A 24,440-nucleotide genomic window follows, 5' to 3' on the forward strand; every position below is an offset into this window, starting at 1 on the left:
ATACTGTCGCTGAAATTTACAGCTTTGTACTGTTAATGAAAAATACAGTTTGAACTTTATTAATTTCACAGTATTTTACAGTTAATTTACTGTTTAAAGATACATTATATAGCTGTTTTCCACCTTTCTTTTACATTATCTTACTGATTTGTTTTAATGCGCTATTTAGGTTTTTTACATTCATTTTAATAAACATTATTGTTTTGCCTAGATGAATAGACTTAGCAGGTTACAGACATAGGAAAAGTCACACTAAATACAATTAAAGGCACTTGTTAGGAAAAAGACTATAATAGACTTGTTGACACTTTTCCCAAAATGTGTGTCTCTAGCTGGCTACAAGCACAGAATGCAAACCAGAACAACATGTGTGTGAAGAATAATAAAGCTAATTCACTGATTTTACAATCATGTACAATGCACAAGCCTCACATGTGCAGATCAGGTCCCAGAATTCAACAAATACTGCATGAAACTGTTACTGATGATACTTTAGACAGTTGATCAGCAGTAAAGGGCTGTTTTTTAAGCATTATAGTTCAGTTAAAAAACGGCCTATGAGCGTAATTTAACAGGTTTTCTTTTGTATTAACAGTAAAGCACTGTTTTGAGCAATAACAGGTTAATACTGTTGAAATCCTGCTGTAAATTAACAGCAATTGTTTACAGTGTGTTAATGGTACAGTTGGATTAATGTTTAATTTATCTATTTCAAATTCTTTTGCTTTCTGGATCACTGTCCGTCTAAAGCTTTTCGTTTCCTTCTTTTCCCAGAACTCCTGTGTGTTTACATATTTGGATTTTACAGCATTATGCGCGAGGAACCAGCTGACCAATCAGAGCTCAGTGCGCGCCGATGATGTAGAATGTGTGCGCCTCGTGCATCAGCATGCGGGAGTTGAGGGATGTGTTGATTTCAGGCAGCGTGTGAAGCGAGAAATAAGTCATTTACATCACAACAGCTGCCAAAAACATTAAGTTTTGGGTGTTTAACGCGAGCAAGATGGCGAATACCAACCTCCAGTTCAAAACTAAGTAAGTTTTTAACGTATTTGATGTGAAATCTGCAGACTTTGCTAGCCTACTGGCTAACACAAGCTAGGCTAAAACATGTCATTTAAAGTTATTAACTGTTATGTTTCTGTTATTCTGTTACAGTTATGTTGTTGACAGCAAGATTGAGCCGTTTTACAAAGGAGGGAAAGTGCAGGTGAGTTTTCTACCTTGTGTTTTGTGTTTAAAGTGTGTTTCAGTGTGCATTACATTAAATGATCTCATGACTTTGTCAATCAGTTTGTTCCTAATTACTTCACATCATTGTTTTCTGTTTTAATTAGTGCTTCTTGAAAAGATTAAATGTATTGGTCGCCCTAGGGGACACCTGTCAAAAGCATCCAAATGCAGCCTATGCATGTTATTTTTTCCCTTTTTATTTATTTTTACATTTTAAATAGACATAATAAACAATAACAGAGAGAAAACAAACACACACACACACACACACACACACACACACACACACACAGAACAAAAATAAAATTACTAAAAATAAAAATCCCACCCCAAACTAACAACAGACGCTGCTGTGTCAAAAGTGTGTTGCTGAAGTCAGTGTGCATTACATGAAATTATCTCATGACTTAATGTCAATCAGTTTGTTCCTAACTACTTCACATCATTGTTTTCTGCTTCTTGAAAAGACCAGTGTATTGGACGTCCTAGGGGACACCTGTCAAAAGCACCCAAATGCAGCCTATGCATGTTATTTTTTCCCTTTTCATTTATTTTTACATTTTAAAGAGACATATTAAACAACAGAGAGAAAACACACACACACACACACAGAACTAAAATAAGACTACATAAAATAAAAATCCCACCCCAAACTAACAGACGCCGCTGTGTCAAAAGTGTGTTGCTGAAGTCAGTGTGCATTACATGAAGTCATGACTTTGTCAATGTTTGTTCCTAATTACTTCACATCATTGTTTTCTGTTTTAATTAGTGCTTCTTGAGAAGACAAATGCATTGGACGTCCTAGGGGACCCCAGTCACCAAATTGCATTTTTCTTTTCCCTTTTTATTGATTTTTACATTTTAAAGAGACATAATAAACAACAACAGAGAGAAAAAACAGTCCTTGTATGTTAAATAGGTTGGTAGGATGAGGGTTGAAGGACTCCAGTGACTTAATATTGCACTGAACATAAACGTTGGGGACTTACAAGTGACATTTTGACCTTTTAGTCTCTAGTATGGGACCAGCTGGCCCTCAACCTCTCTCTCTGTCTGTCTGTCTGTTTGTTTTCCAGATCAGCAAAGATGAAAAGTTCATCTTTTGCACTTGTGAATCTCATGTCAACGTTTTGGAGATCAGCACAGGGAAGATCGTCCACAGTGTTGAGCATGTGAGTACGGAATTGAGCCATACATCAACATACAATAACAGGAACCCGTATCTCAAAGATATATCAAATGTAAAGATTTGCTGCTTTGTTTTGTCTCACATTGTAAATTGTTAATTGGACAATCTGTGTCCTCTGTCCATATTGTAATTGCAGGATGATCAAGAGGACATCACATCTTTTGCACTCAGCTGTGATGATGAGGTAAAGCAAACACCTCCCTGTCATTACTTCAGTCAGACTTCATGGTGTGAGTTTATATGTTTTTCTATCAGCCTGTAAAAGAGTATTCAGTCTGTATGTTTGTCTCTGCTCTGTTTCCCACCACAGATGCTGGTAACAGCTAGTAGAGCTCTGCTGCTGAAGCAGTGGGACTGGAGGCAGGCTCAGTGTACTCGCTCCTGGAGGGCCATTCACACTGTTCCTGTCGCCAGTATGACCTTTGACTCCACCTCTACACTCCTGGCCACAGGTCAGCAGCTAATGACAATAAGTTGTATCTTTTGTGTCCCGTGTTTCTGCCTGATCTCTGCTACGTAGACACTGTACTCTTTTTTTACAGAGTTTGTCTTCTTGTCTCGCAGGTGGCTGTGATGGCACCATAAAGCTTTGGGATGTGCTGAAGCAGTACTGCACCCACAACCTGAAAGGGTCGTCTGGCGTTGTACAGTAAGTTCAGATATCTATGAACAAGACATGCTTTGAATAATATATATTCATATATAGGAAGAAAGATGATTTTTCATTCAAAAACTTGTATACTCAGAGAAAGGACAAGATTAGTGGGGTTCAGTGTCTCACTCAAGGACACTTTGACATGCAGACAGTAGGAGCCGGAGATCGAACCGCCAACCTTGTGATTAAAGGACGACCCGCTTTACCTACAGCTGCCCTCCAAATTCAGTATTAAAACATTGTGTGTGTTTGCAGCCTGGTCCAGTTCCACCCAGACATCAGCCGGCTGCAGCTCTTCTCCTCTTCTCTGGACTGTGGCATCCGGCTGTGGGACCTGCGCTCCAGTCAATGTGTGTGTGTGCTGCAGAGCCACTACAGCGCCGTCACCTCGCTCAGCTTCAGCCCCGACGGAGACACCATGGTCAGGTACGGTACCCTCAGCCACTCAGAGGATGGGCTGTTAGTCACAGCATTTAAAGTTTTTAGGCTTCTAACGCCTTTCTTGTTCTTGCTGTAATTGTGTGCCGATCTTTATTTGTAGTTCTGGCAGAGACAAGATCTGCACAGTGTGGGACCTGAAGACTCGGAAAGCCAAGCGAACTGTGCCGGTCTACGAGGTAAGGCCGTGAAAACAGTGTGCTGAAAACTGGAAGATATTTCTTCTTTGCTTATAAATGCTTCTTACATGCTTCCAACCCCCTGACTGCTTTATTTGGCCTCCCCTCATCCCACTACGATACAGCACGTCAATGCTTTTACAACCCTCTTAGCCTTCTCAAATGGAAACATGCCTCCCCTCCAACTCATAACAGTTGGATCCAGAAAGTCATATATTGCTTACAACTTGAAAAGTTAAGATTCTCTCTGTAAGGATCTCTGGAATCCTTCTATAAAATGGTCTATATCACCGGCCTCACTATTGCTCCTGATACTGACTGTGTTGCCTGAGCGGAGCTTGTGGGGCAGGGAGAGAGAGAAGACAGCGATCTTCACTACTCCTTTTCTACGACCCTCTTTATTTTTTTTATTTTTTTTTAAGCGAATTCCATTATTTGATTGGATTTTTTCTTTTATTATTTTTCTTTTCTTTTCTATTTATTTACTTTTAAAATTATTTAATATTATTACTTGTTTTATATATATATATATATATTTGTATTTATTTATTTATTTTCTTTCTTTTTGTGTGAGATGGGGGCGGAGGGGTGGTCCTTTTTCTGTTTTTATTTCATGTTCGAGTTATGTTCTACATTTGATAAGATAACCTTTGCCATGTCTGCAAAAAAAAACAATAAAAAAAGTTTGGATAAAGAACAATTTGAAGATATAGCAAATAAAAAACGAGAATGAGGAATATATAATAAATATCAAATAATGTTAGAAAAAGGTGGTATTCATTAAAAGCAAAATCATAAAAATTTGCTCTTTTGTACTCTTCATGCTGGTTATATGCTGCAGCTTCATATCTCTGTATGTGTTGTGTTTGTCTTTGTGTGCAGGCTGTGGAGGGTGTCGTGCTGCTGCCTGACGATGAAGATTTGTCTGAGATTGGAGTGAAGAGCGATGACTTGCATTTCATCACAGCCGGCAGCAAAGGTTCGCCTCGTCAATTGTCCCGAACATCTAATCTGTGTTGCCGTGCACGTGTCTGGCACTTCCTCAGAGCTTTTGCTTTAAATGTCTCTCCCTTCCTCACCTGTAGGTGTGTTGCGAGTCTGGGAGGCCAGCACGGCGCGTTGCGTCTACGCCCAGACGCTCACCTCCACCCTCAGCGCTGTCTCTGGGGAGGAGGAAGAGAACGACGACGACCCCCGCGGTCTGACGCACCTCCTTCACCTGCCTGCCTCCTCCAGACTGGCCACAGTCACAGCAGAGCACAACATCGTGCTCTACCAGCTGCCGGCGCTCACCACACAGCAGCAGGTGGGTACCGAGGTGGAGGTTAATGATTTATCAGGGCTGTGAAAGCCATAATAACGCGTTCATTTGTTTTAACGCCACTAATTTCTTTAAGGCATTAGCGCAACTTGCAATCGGAGGTTGTAGCGGGCTCAGTTTTAAAGCTAGAGTGAAGATACTGGTATCATATGACACTAGCAAACCTAATGAATCTATTGATACAGACTGTCATACTAGCTTGTCGATAAGGAGGCTAAATAACGCTCCAAACTTATGCTAAATCTTGGCGTGGAAAAACTGGCATGGCCATTTTCAAAGGGGTCCCTTGACCTCTGACCTCCAGATATGTGGATGAAAATGGGTTCTCTGGGTACCCACGAGTCTCCCCTTTACAGACATGCCCACTTTATGATAATCACATGCAGTTTGGGGCAAGTCATAGTCAAGTCAGCACACTGACACACTGACAGCTGTTGTTGCCTGTAGGGCTGCAGTTTGCCATGTTATGATTTGAGCATATTGTTTTATGCTAAATGCAGTACCTGTGAGGGTTTCTGGACAATGTCTGTCATTGTTTTGTGTTGTTAATTGATTACCAATAATAAATATATACGTACATTTGCATAAAGCAGCATATTTGCCCACTCCCATGTTGATAAGAGTATTAAATACTTGACAAATCTCCCTTTAAGGTACATTTTGAACAGATAAAAATGTGCCATTAATTTGCGATTAAATATTTGAATCGATTGACAGCCCTGTTATTTAAACATAATGAATGGACACTCTTGTCTCCCTCTCTCAGTTTGTGGGATACAACGACGAAGTGCTGGACGTGAAGTTTCTGGGTAAAGGGGACAGCCACATCGTGGTGGCCACCAACAGCAGCCAGCTGAAGGTGTTTGAGCTGCTCACCAACAGCTGCCAGATCCTCTACGGACACACAGGTCAGCCACCAGCAGAGGGCAGCATGTGTCTACGTATACCTGCATGTGAAATTCATAGCAGTGTGTTTATTTGTTCACAAGAGGGCAGAAAGTTTCCACAGGAAAACATTTTTAAGTTAATATTTTTTTCTTATTTGATTCAGTTATCTGTCTTGTGTACATTTCAACACCATTTCTGTGCGTCAGATAACTATTAATGTAGGTGAAGTAGGCATTGTTCAGTCTATTTTTGCAGTATTTTCTGTAGCTTCTAAAAACTGCAGTAGATCTTTCATGACTTGGAGAGACCTGGGTGACTTTACTTACAATTATAGATTTATTGCCACGCTGGTAATAATGACTAGTCTTTAAGAAAAATACATTTGCTTTGTATCGAGGCTGATTTGTATTGATATTATCAAATAAATAATAATAACCTTTTATTTGTAGAGAACGTAGCTGACAAAAATGCTTTATACAGAACAGCAAATTCAACTCAAAAGACATTAAGGTACAGCTGAACTTTGGACGACCTGACGGAGACACCATTGTCAAATTCAGACATCTATATTCGATACCGTGTGATACCAACGTCGTTATACTGTTGCATCATGCATGTTGTTAGAAGCGGGAACCAGACATCAGATATCTTCCACAGAGATAAACGAAACATTCATTTTGGACCTGCCAACATTTTTAAAATGATTAATTCACAGTCATAATATTTTTTTGGAGGAAAAGCCATACTTTTATTCAGCACCTTTTAAAAGCTCTGTGGATGTATTTTTTTTTTTTTTTTTAATATTCGTCTTCATAAAAATGTTATAAATATAACCTTTAAAATAATTAAAGAATAATGTAAGAATTAAAAACATATTAAAATAACGCAGCTATTTAAGAACACAGGAAGACATTAGTCAGAGGAGGAACCACCAGCATCCAAAGAATTCAGATCTGTCAACACAATCATGTTATCTCAGGTGTACGGAGTTGAAAAGTGACTTGCCGAGCAGGTTGGGGAAAGAAGATAATGTTCTCTGGCATTCAATGCTATTTTTATCTGTTCATCGCCCACAGATACCGTGCTCTCACTGGACGTGTTCAAGAAGGGTTTTCTCTTTGCGAGCTGCGCGAAGGTGAGCAAACACACATGTCTCCTCACCCTCCAGCGATGCTGCACACAAAGAGCAGGAACTAAGGAAACAATGAACACGGAGTGTCAACACACTCTACACATGTTCTTTTCTGTTATTATTAAACGAATGAATGAATTATTAAACCCCAATTCAGCAAAAACACAAATACACCGATCAGCCATGACATTAAGACCAATGACAGGTGAAGGGAATAACATTGATTATTTCGTTACAATGGCACCTGGCAGTGGGGGGGGGATATATTAGACAGCAAGTGAACATTTTGAACTCTGAACTTTGTGTTGGAAGCAGATAAATTGGGCCAGCGTAAGGATGTGAGCGACTTTGACAAGGGCCAAATAGTGATGTCTAGACGACTGGGTCAGAGCATCTCTAGAACTGCAGCTCTTGTGGGATGTTCCCGTTCTGCCGTGGTCAGGATCTACGTACCAAAAGTGGTCCAAGGAAGGAGAACCGGTGAACCGGCGACAGGGTCAGACCCGGGGCTCATTGATGCACGTGGGGAGAGAAGGCTGGCCCGTGTTGTCCGATCCAATAGAAGAGCTACTGGAGCTCAAACTGCTGAAAAAAGTTAATGCTGTTTCCGATAGAAAGGTGTCAGAACACACAGTGCATCGCAGTTTGTTGCGTATGGGGCTGCGTAGCCGCAGAACGGTCAGGGTGCCCCGTGCTGACCTAATGTTATGGCTGATCGGTGTATATATATATATTTATTTACTTACTAGACAGCGCACATTAATCAACATGTTAGTTTTCACCTCAATGGAAATGTGCCAGCTCATTTTCACCTGTAGGTTATTACAAATGAGTTGCCTAATGTTATCAATGCTATGCACTACACAATACAATGCAGGAATAAACACATAATTATAAAGTAGCAGATATATAAACAATGAGTATGTAAAAGCAGTGCCAGATATGAGGTAGTGTGATTACTCATGATTGTTTTGCTTTAAGCCATCTCTGAAATGTATTAGGTAATGAGTGCCGTCTCATTTGCGTGTTGTGTGTCTTTGTCTTTAGGACAGGTCAGTGCGTGTGTGGCAGATGGACAGCAACAGCGGTCAGGTGCGCTGTGTGGCTCAGGGCTCCAACCACGCCAACGCCGTAGGCTCCATCACCTGCTCCAGGTAACATTACCTGTTTCTTTTAATCAAAGCGACCCGACGCAGGCAAAGAGTCTACTAAATGATTCTCCCATCTTTGTGTCCAGGATGAAAGCGTCTTTCGTAGCGTCTGGCAGTCAGGACTGTACCGTGAAGGTGTGGGATCTGCCGGCAGACTTGTCTACGACGGAGGCGGAAATACATCAGCTGACCCCCCGCGCCACAGAGAAGGCACACGACAAGGTACAAGCGCAAAACCCTGCAACCACATGTAGCTGATAGCATGCATAGCATAGAAGACGCGTGACGGAACAAATCAGAGCTAAACAAAACATAATTCCACATTATTTATTTATTTATTTATTATTAAACCTTTATTTAACCAGAAGTAATAACTCATTGAGATTAAAACTCTATTTTCCAAGAGTGTCCTGGCCAAGATAGGCAGCAGCACAGTTACACGGTTGCAGACGTAAAACAAGTCTTTTAGGAGCACTTTTAAAAACATTCAGTGAGATCAGCTCCGGAAGTCTGCAGTTCTCCTTCATTAGATGACGCATGATCATATTAGATGACACATGATCATTAATTTGAGATTGATGTTGCATGATATGTTTGCCAAAAGCGATCCTATAGGTAATCAACTCACTTTCAGTCATACGCAAATATGAATAAACAATTCCTGATGATAAACAGTAAATTAAAAAGGTGCGTCAGGGTGTGTCGGCAAATTATGGCAAAGGGAAAGATGTTGTTGTGATTGCCCAGCTGTCAAAGCGTTGTTCACGTTTGTACATTTGTGTGGGTGTTTGACAGCTTGAAGCATGAGTCATTGATCGTCTCAAATACAAAGAGGTGATGATTGAAATTGTCTGGGGAGACAGAGTCAGGGTGGTCCTTACTGTACTTACATCTTCTATCAATCAAACGAGTTGGAAGTATGAGACATTTAATCCCTTTTTTTTTATTTTTCTCACCGCTCTTTGACAGCTTTTCTGAAATTTGAAGAAAGGTTGTTGACACGTCACGCCATTGTCATAAGGACTTTCTCACGTACTGACTCACACCTCAGCTAATCCCTTTTTCTTGGGAATAGCGGTGGAAAGTCATTGTTAACATTTACATAAGGAACAAGATCAAATCAGGTTATGGCTGATTAATTGTATTTATTTTGTCAGAGCATTTGGACCGATACAGGAAGAGAAAAGACTCTGTAAGGAGAGTGCATAGTTTTTCCTCACAGTGCAAATGTGTCTGAATTAGACAAATAGTCCAACTGTTTGCAGCATGTAGAAGCTTTTTATTTTAGTTTAAGTTTTAGTCCGTCACTTCATGCTTTCCTCTCGCTGTGCTGCTCCACACAACATACGTTTCTCGTCTGAAACCTGTAGTTCAAATGAACACACGGTTAAAATCCAGTGAGGATTTGCTGCTTTTGAACAAACAAAAGACATTTAAAGGTGTCACTTTGAGCTCTGGGTAATTGTGATGAGGAATTTCTCAGTATTTTCATACGCTTTATAAACCAAACAAGAAATAAATTGAAGAGTAAAATTCTGCTTAAACATTAATAATAATCTAATGATATACTTTATAATGGTATATCATTAGATCATTTATCTACTTATTTTTGATAATTTAAGTACATTTTCCTGTTAATACTTCCATACTTTAACATTTTCTTTTCTTTTTTTTTTTACTTGTAATGGAGTATTTTCAGTTTGGTTTAGGTACTTTAACATTAGAAGTTCAGCTGAAAAAATGTGTTTCTGTATTGATTACAGTTTGTCTAAAGCCTCACCATTACAGATCAGAAGCAGATTATTTTTTTAGTTTGAATGACATTTAATAAATGAGGTTACTGCAGAAAGCCGACAGTAACCCGGTTACTAAAATGTTGCAGTTGGAAAAAGTAGAAATTGATGAGAATATTTCATGAAAAAGTAAATTATCATTAAATAACTCCAATATTGCACAAATCTTTATATATATATATATATATATATATATATATATATATATATATAATAGTTTAACAAAGCTTTGAAGTGAAGAATTTTTTTTGTTTTTGTTTTAAAGAGTATTTTTATTGATTTCAAAAGGGTCGAACAATCAAGGATTAAGGAGCATAATACAAATATATGTACCCTTTTATCCAACTCACCCTCAACACAGAACACATTCTCCACACATGAGAGCTAAAAAACTAAATGAAATAAAATATATAAATAAACAATAAATAAAATATGTAAATAAACAATAAATAAAATAAAAATATATAAATAAACAATAAATAAAATAAAAATATATAAATAAACAATAAATAAAATAAAAATATATAAATAAACAATAGATCAAATAAAAATATATAAATAAACAATAAATAAAATTATATATATATAAATAAACAATAAATAAAATAAAACATTTATAAATAAAATAAAAAATATGTAAATAAACAATAATAAATAAAATAAATATATACATATGCGCATACATACACACGTGTATATATACATAGACAAAATTAAATAATAAAAAAAAACAGGAAGAGAAGGTTTTTGCAAATATATATAACAAGGGTATTTAGGCATGTCAAACACTAGAGACTACGTGACTGGTGTGTTGACTGTATTCCAACTTAATCAGAGCACACAAGGCCAAATTGCCTCCTAAGTTACAACATGATCGGTTGCCAACAAGCAATGTAGCATTTAAAAGCCAATTTGACTCACGGGATTACGCAGCTGAAGAGTGACTGTAGGGGAAGCACCTAAGTGGATAGTTGGCATTATTTTTCATTGGCTCGACAGGCGTGCACAGTTATAGTGGAAACACTGAGATTATTTAGTCATTGCCCAGAAGTGACACACACACACACACACACACACACACAGGTGAGTCAGTGTCTCTGTAAACAGTTCATGCAGGGTGACTCAAGGAAGTGCAGACAAATGTCCTCGTTAGTGGAGCTCATTACCATCAGTATGATTTCAACACACTGTTAATTCCTCCTGCACATGCATGACTCACTCTTGATGTAACAAACTGTACTACAATCACCAATCTCTTAATTACTTGACCGGTCTTTTGTTGTCATGTGAAACGTCAGTGTTGTCCGAGGAAGTGTAATTTGACATCTTGTACACCGTGTCCTGTCCAACGCCCTTTTTTTTCTCCATCTTGTTTCTCAACACCGTCCGTCTCTATTTGCAAACTTGTTATTCCTCGTTTCCTCATCTCCTTCCCTTTGCTTTCCTCCAGGACGTAAACAGCGTGGCGGTGTCGCCCAATGACAAGCTGCTGGCGTCGGGCTCCCAGGACCGCACGGCCAAGCTGTGGTCGCTGGCGGGTGAGGGGGACCTGAGCCTGCTGGGGGTGTTCAAGGGCCACCGTCGCGGCGTCTGGGCCGTCTGCTTCTCTCCTGTCGACCAGGTGCTGGCCTCGTCCTCTGCAGACGGTGCCACCAAACTGTGGAGCCTGCAAGACTTCAGCTGCCTCAAGGTGGGCCACGGGAAGTGTGCACGTGTCACAGAGGATCATTTATCACAGAGTATGATAAGTGATTACGTACGTTAGCTGTGTCTGTGTCAGCTGATTTTGTCTTCCCTCAATTAACCTCAACGCTCACCGACAGCCCCAAACTGGCCGACCGTCTTGTGTCAGGGCCTTTTAAAGTTATATTCCCATAGCGTACTGTAATTTTGATGGTTATTTGTTTTTTACTCTTTTTTTTTTTTAGACATTCGAGGGTCACGATGCATCGGTTTTGAAGGTCGTCTTCGTGAGCCGAGGCACTCAGCTGCTCACCAGGTAACCCCACCTCCCCTCTCATGCAAAGCTTTTCTCCATAAAATTACACTTTAAAATATGATCTTCTTGTTTTCAAGATTCAAGAGTTTTATTTGCATTAAGTACATTGGAATTCTGAGCAGTTTACACCGAGTGAACTTTGAAAAGTAGAAAAAGCACAAGGTAATTACAGTACAAAATAAGTAGCACATTCAACTGAACACAATAAATAAATAAATTATTAAAACATAAAGCGCCCTCAGTGTAGTCAATAAATAAACTAAACTACCCTCTGCATAGGAACGATACCCCCAGAATACAAATATACAGCATATGCTCCATGACCATATTAAAAGTAGCTCTCATAAAAATATAAAAAAAATATATAATTAATATATTTCAGAGGATTGCACAGCGGTAGGCAGCATACTGCACAGCATTTCAGTCCATTTGGTTCAGGTGTACTGCGTGTCAATAACGGTACCGAGGTGAGGTCTGAGGTATTTGTGTCCCTCTTTAAAGTCCTTTGCTACCAGTCTTATTGTAGCTGAGAAGAAGCTGTTGTGAAAACGTGCTCTTTTTGCGTTCATTTGAAAACACTATGCAGAGGAAATTTCTTTTAAAAACAGCCTCACATTGTGTTCGGTGCATCAGGAAAAACGGAGCTCAAAACCCTCACGTGTGCTTATCATCTTATCATCTGATGTCTGATTGTCATCAGTCCATTTCTGGGAATCTAAACACCGTTTGTCACGCTTACCTGCTAATAAGATGACAATTTTCTGTTGTCTTGGTGTTTGACTGAAGACGGCAAACTTTTAAAAAATTATATTAAATCACCAGTGTGTTAGGAAGACACAAACAGTAGCTGTGTCCTGTTTCCATACGTAATACAAATTGTATGCAGGATATACTAATCGTTATAGTATACTGTTTTTTCAGTTAGTATACAAGAAATCAACTTTACTGTTTTATACTAACAGGAAATTATACAATATGTGCGCCGAGCAGCTGTGACTTTATGATGTCAGTTAAACTTAATGAAGAGACAGTAAAATATTTAAGTTATTTTTTATTCCTGGAGCTGTTTCACCCCCATTCACAATTATTTTTTTCCAACTGTGAGTACCTCCTCCTTTTCCTTTGAGCATTGCATTGTGGGAGAATAGTGCACATCCACTACACATGAAAAAAATAGTTTGCTTTATTTTTAGTCTGCTGCAACTAAGGTTTATTTTCAGTATTTATTAATATGCCAATTTTATTTTCGATTAATTGATTAATAATTGGTCTGTAAAATGTCAGAAAATAGTGAAAGATGATTTGAGAACCCGAGACTTACTGTCCAGAAGTCAACAATACTCTGTTTGAAATGATATAAAACACAGAAAAGCAGCAAATGTTCACATATCAAAATAGTTGCAGACTAATTTTCTGTTGATCAACTAATCGATTCGTTGTCTCTGCCTCTTCATTTCTCCAGTATGAACACACAATACACTCAAAACCTCCTTAGTATTAGCATGTGGTGTGAATTTGGCACACAGCTTTCGTGTTTGAATGAAACAGTTGACACACACAGAGTTTGTATCTCAACTCTCCTGACCGATGCTCTGTCCTCAGTGGCTCCGATGGTTTAGTAAAGCTGTGGACCATAAAGACCAACGAGTGTGTGAAGACGCTGGACGCTCACCAGGACAAAGTGTGGGGTCTCCACGCCAGCCGCAAAGATGACAAGATGGTGACCGGCTCAGCAGACTCTAACATCACCGTGTGGGTGGTAAGTGTGATTTGATTGATAGTCACCTGTGGAACACAACAGAGGATAATGAATGACTTCTAATTATAGCAGCTGTAGGTCGGGGCATTTTGAGGAGGAAGATGAAAAAAGGAATGCAAATGAAAAGTACAGGGCGGTCCGCCATCATTACTCCTTTAAGGCTTTAGCACGTTCGTTCTGCCTCGATCAGGCCTCGAACTCACAACCTCAGACACCAAGAACACGTCACTATAGTGGTGAACTTACTGCCCCGGGCAAAACTACCACTTCATACTATGACTGAGGTAATCACCAGGGTTGCATGTACTTCATCTAGACAACACAGATATGTCACTACTTTATTTTAATAAAGATTGACTGATCCATAAGTGACAAGCTGATGTTTAAAAATGCTTGATTTCCATTGACTGCAACGGTTCACATGAGGATAAAATTCTAAATATTGTCAAAAATACAGTTTTTGAGATAAAATTCTGAAATGTACCACCCTACATCTACCATGACCTCAACATTATGTCATTTATTTTCGTGAACATCGGAGCTTTATTTAGCTGTGTACAGTACTGTTTACAATAAAACAGTTTGATGCACAGTGGGCTCAATTTTTGATAATTCCAAAATCTGTCTGGATGGTTTGTGGAGGAAAGTCTGAAGATGCAGCAAGTTTGGTGTCAATTGAGCAAAAAAAAAATGAGAGGAGAGATAGGTTTAATAAGTTTTACAGTTTTTGAGAAAAACTGATTGATGAACTTTATAATTCCTGCCAGGTTGAAGCATCTGAACATTTCTGCTCTCACTTGAGCTACATTTTGGTGGAAGATGTAAAGTTGTAGCACGTACGGGACTATTGGCCCACAAAGCCAGGTGAAGAAGTTTAGCATAGGACTGTGCAAAGTTTGGTTTATTTTCATGCAAGGGAAGGCAGATTTCCTAGAAAGAAGAAGAAGAAGAATATTGACAAAAACAAGAAGGAGCACAGCTGCCCGGCCCCTAATTAGAGAACCTAACAACCTGTCTTGCTATCTGTTTTTTCTCTCTACAAACAAATCAGAAATCTATATATATTTTGAAAACAATGTCTGGTAATCTCTTGACACTCTAGCTTGTTTTGTCAGTGTTTGCATCGAGCTAGTACGGAGGTGACGTCAGCTAAAGACTTTGATCTTTGTGACTAACCTGCTGAAGAATACTTTAGCAAAATATTTACTCCGTATCTTGTCTAGTTGCATATTTTTAGCTGACCTTTCACGAACTGTGACCTCTCTCTTCTTTCGAGGTAAAATGAGGAATTTCCCCCGCAGGGATACACGTATAACCACGTGTTTTTTTTTGTCCGCTGCTAGGACGTGACTGAAGTGGAGCTGGCAGAAGAGCAGGCCAAGCAGGAAGAGCAGATACTCAAGTAAACTACACTCATAACATTCAGAGATAAACAGATGTGACAGAGGAGGCCGATGTCATTCATCCTTTTGTCCTCTGACTGATCACCCAAACTGAAGGTCAGAGGTCTTGGAAGAATGACTTTGGTCCCCCCTTGTTGCGACACCCTGTCACCTGATAAATAAACATTTGACTTTGTGTATTTGATAGGAAAGTTGTGGTGTACTAGGAGCCAACACCCAACTTGAGGCACACCTACCAGTTAATGTGATTGATTTATAGATCTGTCAAACCTTTAATGTCCGGTTTCCATAGTCGAGGAACTACATTTTTGTCTTTCATTTTTGTGGTCATTCCCCTTTGAGCTAATTTTCTGCCAACATTGAGGATCATTATGCAAATATTTCTGCATGTGTCTGTGTATGAACATGTGTGTTTCTTGTGTCTGAAGGCAGCAGGAGTTGTCCAATCTGCTCCATGAGAAGAAGTACTTGAAGGCCCTGGGTCTCGCCATCTCGCTGGACCAGCCTCACACTGTGCTCACTGTGATCAAAGGTACTTTGTGCTACAACTCAGTGTACACATGGTTTTTATTCTGTAGTGTTTGTCCCACATTTGTATCTCCTCTGTACACACTACATCTCTGTCCTTCATTGTTTCCCCTGAGGTTATCTCGTCAGTCTGTTGTCTCTCGTTGTGGGAGAGACGACGAACAGTTGAGTCACTCGAACATTGATGCCCCCTCATTTGCATAATGAGGCAGAAATGCATAAAGAAATGTAAAAAGAAAAGACTACAGAAATAAATAAGTTTGGGGAAATAAATAAGGGGTGAAATGCAAAGGGAAAATTCTGCATAAATAAATAAATACATACATTTAAAAATAAATATAAAATAAATACATTTAAAAATGTATAAAAATAAATAAGGGAATTAATACAAAGATATATAAAGAAGCAAATTAAAGACTACAGAAATAAATAAGCTTGGGGAAATAAATAAGGGGTGAAATGCAAAGGGAACATCCTGCATAAATAAATAAATACATTAATTTAAAGGTAAATAAAAATAAATACATTTAAAAAATAAATAAATAATAAATAAATACATTTAGAAATTAATACAAATAAGTGAATAAAAGGGAAAATTAAACAGAAGAGTAAATAAATAAGGGAATTAATATAAAGATAAATAAAGTAGCAAATTAAAGACCACAGAAATAAATGAGTTTGGGGAAATAAATATGGGGTGAAATGTAAAGGGAAAATCCTGCATAAATAAATAAATACATGCATTTAAAAATAAATATAAAATAAATAAAAAATAAATGGAATACATTTAAAAATGAATAGAAATAAATAAATAAAAGGGGAGAATTAAACAGAAGAGTAAATAAATAAGAAGTATACAGAAATATCAATTTATGTCAAATTTGATCAATTAATTATTCGCTACATTTATTTTTAATATTATTTTTGCTGCATTTAACGATATATTTATTTATTTATCGAGTCATTTATTTATTTATTTTTTATTTTGGTGGGTTCCGTCCTCCATACACGAGAACCTATACTTCAGTCGATGCCAAAATTCTGAAAACGTGACGGTATTCGTTTTTCTACATTACCACAGGAGCGTGCTGAGCTAATTGGAGTTGTGGTTTTGCTTATTTGTGCTTTACGACCGTGAAACAATCCAAAAATAACGTTTTATGTCTCTGGCTCACTGCCTTGTTTTTCACTAATGCCGCTCCCTCTCTTCAGTCACTGAATAGCTCGCTCACCATCGCTTCTCTCTCTCTCTCTCTCTCTCTCTCTCTCTCTCTCTCTCTCTCTCTCTCTCTCTCTCTCTCTCTCTCTCTCTCTCTCTCTCTCTCTCTCTCTCTCTCTCTCTCTCTCTCTCTCTCTGTCTCTCTGTCTCTCTGTCTCTCTGTCTCTCTGTCTCTCTGGGCTCGTTGAGCCGAGGAGTGGCCACCAAGATTCCACAATGTTCATGCTCTTTTGTCCCGTCTCATGACAAACTTAGCCATCATGTCCCGAAAACACAACTGCAGGTAACACAAGACAAAGAGGTGTCTGGGACATATTACAGACTGATTATGATACCATAAGTGTTAGTACAGTTATGAAACCTTCTTCTTCGTACGTTTTCAATAAAGCTGACACTTTGCTATTGCAAAGTAAAAGGCAGTTAAAGTCCAAAATCTTCACTTTTAAAGAGAGATACAAGCAATAAAAAGACTGACATTAAGTGTAGGGTTTCTTTAATGTGCAGTTTTGCGGGGGGGAGATCCGTACAGGGGTCACCCAAAAGGGCACATGCGTTCTTAGTTATGTCTGCGTAATGGCAACTACTGTAGTTATGCAACAATATGAACTGAGCCTATCCATGATGTGTACATGACGGTTTTCCCATTAAGGTCATGTTTCTAATCCTAAATGAACACGCCAGTGATAATTATATAATTATATATAATTATATGATTATATATAATTAAATATAATTAAATACATAGAATTTAAAAAAGTAATAAACATGTCTAAGGAACACCAGATGACACTGTGCCGTAGCTACTCCAAAGGCTCTCAAATGCTTTCTGTTTCTGTGAAATAACACGGAACGACATCACAAACTAAAGAACAATAATATAGCTACACACTTCTGTCTCGTTTCAGAAATTATTCTTTTATTCTACATGAACACGTTTCATAATGTTTCAACCAAAAATAATAATCGACACAAACCCAGCCACCATTGCAAATGTAACATGAACAAATGTGTCTCAACCACTGACGGCCTGCTGTCTTTGACATGTTGTCCTCTGTTTCTTCTAGCGATCCGTCGGGTGGAGAATAGCTGCGAGCTGTTGGAGAAGACGGTACTGAAACTTCGAGTGGATCAGAAAGGTAACAGATCAATAATGTCTTTCAACCTTTCCTGGGCTGTCCTCGACTAAACAGATTCTTAGTCGACTAAGGGTGCTTTCACAGCTACAGAATAGTCCGTTTGGCTAGTTCGAATCAGTGAAAATGACACCTTTGGTTCGTTTTCACAGTGGACACTTATTTCCAAGGAACTTATGAGCACATTTCTGGTAAACACAAGCTCTAAAGTGGCACTTTTGTGTGATTCATGGTGGAGAAACTCAGTTTCTGTTGATTAAATCGACTCAATCGATTAGTCAACAAAATTGTTGGAGTGTCAGGGCGCTTTCACAAGCCAACATTTAGTCCGCGGGCGTAGGTGTGACGTTAGTGACGTTTATAAAGTCATTTGAGATAAACTGGAGGAGAAGGGATTCGTGTGCACAGTAGATCAGTGCCAATTATATCAAAGTCCGCGATTCTCATCATAGAAGTGGCAGCACTCGAGACGAAAAAGATAAAATCGCTCCTTCGTACACACCCCTTAGCAAATACATGTTTTTATTTGGTCCGCTTTAACTCATTCAGCAATGAAAAAAGCATTAAAAAATTACTAATCGACTAAGAGGGGGCAGCCATAAACCTTTCTAATGATGCAATACAGAAACGAGAATCGTCCAAAAGTGAAGTAGAAGTAGTTAAAATAGAGTAAGAGTAATAGAGTGCTCCAGCGATGATGTTTTTGTAGGCCAACCAGGAAGTTAGCATCGTCCTGGGTTCCCTCGACAAACATTTATGATACTTACACGTTTTGTTCAACAAGATAATCTCCACAAATCAACACTTATGATTTTTGAAGTGTAAATGCAATCGACAGAAGTAAAAAGCTAACGTTAGGCTATAAAGGAACTTCACCAGGGTTGCGTGAGCGTGAGTATAAACAACGAGGCTGTAAAGGCGGAGGAGACGGCGTGATGACGTTTAGTCATTTAGCCACTTGTTAGCAACCGTCTTTTTTAAGACACACAAAGGCTTCAAAATTTACGAGTGGGGTATTCATTTATATATCAATATAGAACAAAACGTTAAAATCTCTTCAGCTTGTGTTAACCACAGACCTTATTTCAGGCATCTAACTAAAAACGCATTGACTTCCAGACGAGGGAACCAGAAGTGCTAAAATACTAACTCATTTCCAGGTTTTAGGACTCATTCCTGTAGCTTTCTTTAAAGCCTGTCTCTTTTCGTATCTTTCTTCCCTCTCCACCTCCACCTTCACCGCTCGCTGCTGCCCCTCTCGTTACGACTTCAACTCCTCTCAGAGTCGCTCCTGCGCTACTGTGCCGTGTGGAACACCAACGCCAGAAACTGTCAGGATGCCCAGGCCGTCCTGCAGGTGCTCCTCACACACCTGCCGCCTGAGGAGCTGCTGCAGTACCAGGGCGCCCGAGCCCACCTCGAGGGACTCATCCCGTACACAGGTCAGCGAGGGCATGTGTGGATGTGTGTTATATGCCCAAATGATTGTAAAATACACCCATTATGGAACTATATGCAAACAGTGCCACATCTTAGACATTGGATGAGTAGATAGAAATGATCATAAAATACACCAATCATAAAGAATAGTACACTGGTATTGGGGACATAATAAGAGTGACAGCATCAACTTGGTTGCAAAAGCAATAACAAGTGCGAAAGAAAAGTACACAATGAACTTTTAATTTAAAGACGTCTGCAGTCACAACACGCACTCAAAGAATTGAGAACAGTAGACAAAAAAACCTGGTGCCTGAAGCTCTGTTTTTACCCCCCTATTGTTCGATAGGTGTGTCATGATTCGGAAGTACACAGTGTGAGATATGAAATACAATGGTGCATAACCATTTACCATGAGTATATAATTAATGTACTGTACGACTGTGGCCACAGGGTTTTGACTGTAGCACCGCTATGACGCGTCTAAACTTTGTACATTCAGTATCACGCCATGTAAGCGTTTAGACTCATGGTTACTTAACAGGGTCACGGGGGATCATATCCGCCAACACGACACAGGTTACAAATATAACAACGAAGTTAGCTGCGAAAACCCGCTTAAAAATGGAAGGCTAATTTCTACGGAGGAGTGGACTGAGCTGTGGCCTTCTCCAGAAGAAAACCCACCTGCTAGATGGATGGATGGATAGAGAGATTTACTTTATTGATCCCCAAAGGGAAATTGCGGTATTAAAAAACGTGCATCACTCACACAAAAAGACACAATGTAGGTACGGAAAACACTATTTACACATCTCTATATAAATGTACATGCCAACTACTTTAAACTAGATAAAAGAAATAAAAAAATACAATAAAATAGAATTAAAGATATATCTCTGCTGTGCAAATTGAAGTAGAATCAAATCGAAATAGGATCATTATCTCTATCAAATAAAAAGAGAAAAGCCAAACGAATAATCTTAACAAACAACACATTTTAAATGATGACTGTTTACTCTTCTCGTTCTCCCACAGAGAGACACATGCAGAGGATTGGCAAGTTGCTGCAGGCGTCCATGTTCTTGAACTACATGTGGCAGAAGATGAGAGTGGCCGGAGCACCATCCAGGTGAGAGACTGAGAACAGCCCTGCGTTAAAACAGCGTGGGGGCTGCGTTGGAGGGGGTTGTGTTGTTTATGATACCAGTGAGACGATGAGATATGAACAGATTTATACATTTAAAGGCTTATCAGTCGCTAAAACGCTGCGCAGCGGTTTATAACATGATGCATCGACTACTGCCGTTCTCTTTATGTAGTCAGTCAGCCTACATACACAGCCGTATATAAATAGAAAAATGTTAATGAAAAATAAATAAATTAGTAATAATGATGATAATAATACCGCAAATAATAAAAAATACAAAATAAACGAACGAACAAATTAAAAACAAATAAATAAATGAGTAGATTAAAATATGGACAAGTAAAAAATAAAATAATAAAAGAAATTAAAATAATGAAATAATAATAATTACGCTTATAAATCTAGATTTCTAATGTATAGTGTGACTAGTGTACACCGGCACACACCACGCATATATACACATATTAAAAATATTAACAAAACCGAAGCACCGATATCATCTAAGTGGATAAGTAGTTCGATAACCAAACAGAAATTTTATTGGGTCAGTAGGCAGACATTGACCCAGGACATCGTAGCACCATTAAATAGAGAGATAGAGAGGGAACATTTCATGCATATCTGTAGGCTCAGAATGTATTATTACGGTGGAATTTCGTCAGGAGGCAACCTGTCAATATAGCTAATAAGCGGTTGCCAGTTGGAGTACAATTTGTCCAAGGTGCCTCTCATAGTGAACCTAATCTTCAGGAAAGACGAGACATCACATAACCAGGATTTAAATGAGGGGGGTAATAGGGATTTCCAGAGCAGAAGGATTCTCCTACGAGCGAGTAGGGGGATGAAAGAATATCAGTTGAGATGTTGTCGTCTGCAGATCTTCCAAAAATAGCTGTGTGGGGAGATGGTGTGATATTGCACTGTAGCTCTTCGGAGATTGCATGAAAGTTTGAATCCCAAAACCCGGAGCTAAAAGTGACTTACAATTTACCTAAATAATATAAGCAACTGAAACAGCAATATTTCCTGTGTTAATAATATAGCCACAGGGAACTCAATACATACTGTACATTTACACAAAACCTGACAGCAACTACATACTGTAAAAATGTTTCTTTCAGTACAATATGCACACCGATTACCACAATACTATATAGCTGAATTAACGTAATGAATAGGCAGTTACATGTGCCGAAACGGGCACGGCAGCGGCAGCCTTAATTAACGACACTTAATTACCTACAGACTGGACATGAGCTGGACACGATGCAATGTGCAACTAGACACATTTAAATAGCTCTATACAGTAGACAATACCATAACAGAAATGTAGCAATGTAGTCAAATATCAATGCACATGAATAAAGACTATGGAGAGCCTGATATCTGTCCAGTAGCATGCTAATTGGCACATACTATAAGCACAGCACGGTACTTTTGAAGCAAGAGATAAACAAGCAAAGAAAGGAATAAATTGACAGTTTCTACATACAGTATAAACCAAAGGAGAGCAAATAAGAAACCCCTTACTGTATGTCATGAACGCACAACAACACATGCATTAGCTCCCTCTACTCACACACATGCCAACTACTGAGCCTGTTTCCTCTGTTGCTTGCTAGGGTATTAATCCAGTCAGCCAGCAGAGGGCGTATTTGGACTGTCACTACATACACCATAGAAAGGTGGGAATTAAGCCAAACAGTTATTATACCAGTAGAGCTTTGTCAAGATACTCTAGGCTTTTCTTAATTCACCTATATTCTCCCTTAAGATGGGCATGCACTGCGCAATTTTAGCCTGTTTCCGGCCCGAATTTTGAGCCGCACGACTCATTTTAGAGTCGGACCGAATTTCAGCTTCGTCGGGCGTCGTTTGCCGTGGAGTGTACGGGGGGGGACCGAGGACAGATTAACTAGTCCCAACCGGCCGTCGGACATGTCAGAAATTTTTGTCGGCCGACCACAGGCTCTCGCACAGTTGAATCATAGCCACAGGCTGATTTATCCAACGTCAGCGCCTTTTTTTCTCCTCACGTTTCTGCATGGTTAGCATTCTGATCCGTACAGACTTCTGTTAGCAAACAAACTTTACATGCCTCGGAGCTTTCAAACTAATCTTTATTGACAGCTGTCAACAGCCAGAACGGTCCGCATGAGCCGACCGGCCGTGTTTTTTTTAGTTTGCACGTACAGTGTGAGCACTCAGGTCATACATCGTGAGCTTTGGCTTTACATCGTAAACGATCTACTCGTACAGTAGGAGTAGGAGTTACACAACAACATTTCTAAAATCGTACAGTGTATGCCCAGCTTTATCTGCGTTTTCTCTTGATCGTTCATGGGTTTAATTTAATCTCTTTGTAAAGCAGTTTGGTCAGCGTTTGTTGATTTCAATGTGCTCTATAAATTAACGTCACTTGACTGACTGGCTCCATTTGGAGTCTCACGCACTTTATTTGACCTTTCAGATTATAGACGAGAGCTCAGCAACTTCCTCGTCTTTCTCCAGTGACTACAGCAAAAAGTGCAATTCATGCCGAGTTCCTCACCTCTCTGTCTCCTCTGCTCGGTAACAGGGTATTGTCATTATATGGGTTAAACGTGACTTATGTAAACGATCATGTCGAGGTTTCCAAAGACTGTGGTCGTGTTGTTGTCTCACATGAATGTGAAAGAAGAGAAGGTGGCAGAGCAGCATTCTCGGTGTTAAGGCAGGAACGCTGCATCATTTGTCCTTTTCTGAATAAAGCTTTGACTGTCTACAAGAGCGTGAGAGATTTTGAAGATGAAACTAATACCAAAATACTTACTGTATATATATATGTAGTATATATATATATATCTGGAAACAGAAACGTTATGAATGCATCTTTGAGGTTAACGTGTTGATTTGCAGTTCATGACTCTAATCCCTGTTGATGTATCCTGTCTAGCATGGACCAAGATGAGGAAATGGATACCGCTCCTCTTGCACAGCCTTTCTTTATGGTTGACAAGGAGAAAGGAATGGGCAGCGGCGATGAGGAGAAACGAGATGGAGACGACAGCGATGGCGGACAAGGTGAAGATTGCCAAGCTAAAGAACAAGAGGAGGAGGAAGGGGACGATGAGGTCAGTGCCACCAAGAAAGCCTCCACCAAAGATGGGCGAGTAGAAAACGGAGAGAGCACCAAAACAAATGGCAACCACCACTCTGAAAGTGAGGAGGGCTCAGAAGAGGAAGAAGAGGACCAAACAGCAGTAAAAGTGATGAAATTTCTCCCAGTTTCTTCAATGCCACAATGCCAGGCTTTCACCAGCTGACAGGGATCTCCTATCTGATAACAGATGTCTCACTCCCGGAAGAAAATAACCCAGGAGGGAGTCTTCTTATCTCGGACTATTAGCTGGAGTGAAACACTGAATGTGTGGCAGGAAGAGACAGAGAGACAGGTGTGGAGTGATGATGATGGTACAGATAATAGATCTCTCTGTGCGTTCTCCCCCATCTCACCAGCTCGTAAAGACCCTCTGTCTTGTGCCAGTAACTGAATTGTGCTTCAGTTCTTCCATTCGGAGTTTGAAGAAGCCTGATTTCCTCAGACAAAGTGGACGTTAGAGAGAACAAGAGGAAAGGCTGAGGGAAGATTGAGCTACATAAACATTCAGGCACTGAGCCAGCGTTATCCTCCCCCACTGCAGATACAAGCACGCATTGTCTGGCTCTGCAATGTTGCATAGTCCTGATCTACCGGCTCGACCACAACAATAAAAAAATGTTCTTTCTCTGTTTGAATGTCATGGCTACAAATGTTCGTAACATAAATAAAATAAACCTTGACATAA

General features: G+C 39.4%; 1 protein-coding gene across 1 annotated transcript; it reads left to right on the forward strand.

Annotated features, from left to right (window-relative positions):
* Positions 1-842: 842 nt before the first annotated feature.
* Positions 843-24,440, forward strand: tbl3 (transducin beta like 3). The gene is made up of 23 exons (XM_074656839.1): positions 843-1,035; positions 1,159-1,210; positions 2,313-2,408; positions 2,562-2,609; positions 2,736-2,877; positions 2,990-3,074; positions 3,336-3,506; positions 3,622-3,697; positions 4,580-4,676; positions 4,783-5,003; positions 5,785-5,926; positions 6,983-7,041; positions 8,086-8,192; positions 8,276-8,411; positions 11,433-11,672; positions 11,911-11,981; positions 13,584-13,740; positions 15,084-15,142; positions 15,572-15,675; positions 17,955-18,026; positions 19,307-19,465; positions 20,502-20,595; positions 23,549-24,440. Exons 1-23 carry the CDS (start codon positions 1,004-1,006, stop codon positions 23,916-23,918), a joined length of 2,790 nt encoding a protein of 929 aa, XP_074512940.1. The 5' UTR covers positions 843-1,003; the 3' UTR covers positions 23,919-24,440.

Source organism: Sebastes fasciatus, chromosome 13 (genome assembly GCF_043250625.1).
Source record: "Sebastes fasciatus isolate fSebFas1 chromosome 13, fSebFas1.pri, whole genome shotgun sequence".
NCBI classification, from domain to species: domain Eukaryota; kingdom Metazoa; phylum Chordata; class Actinopteri; order Perciformes; family Sebastidae; genus Sebastes; species Sebastes fasciatus.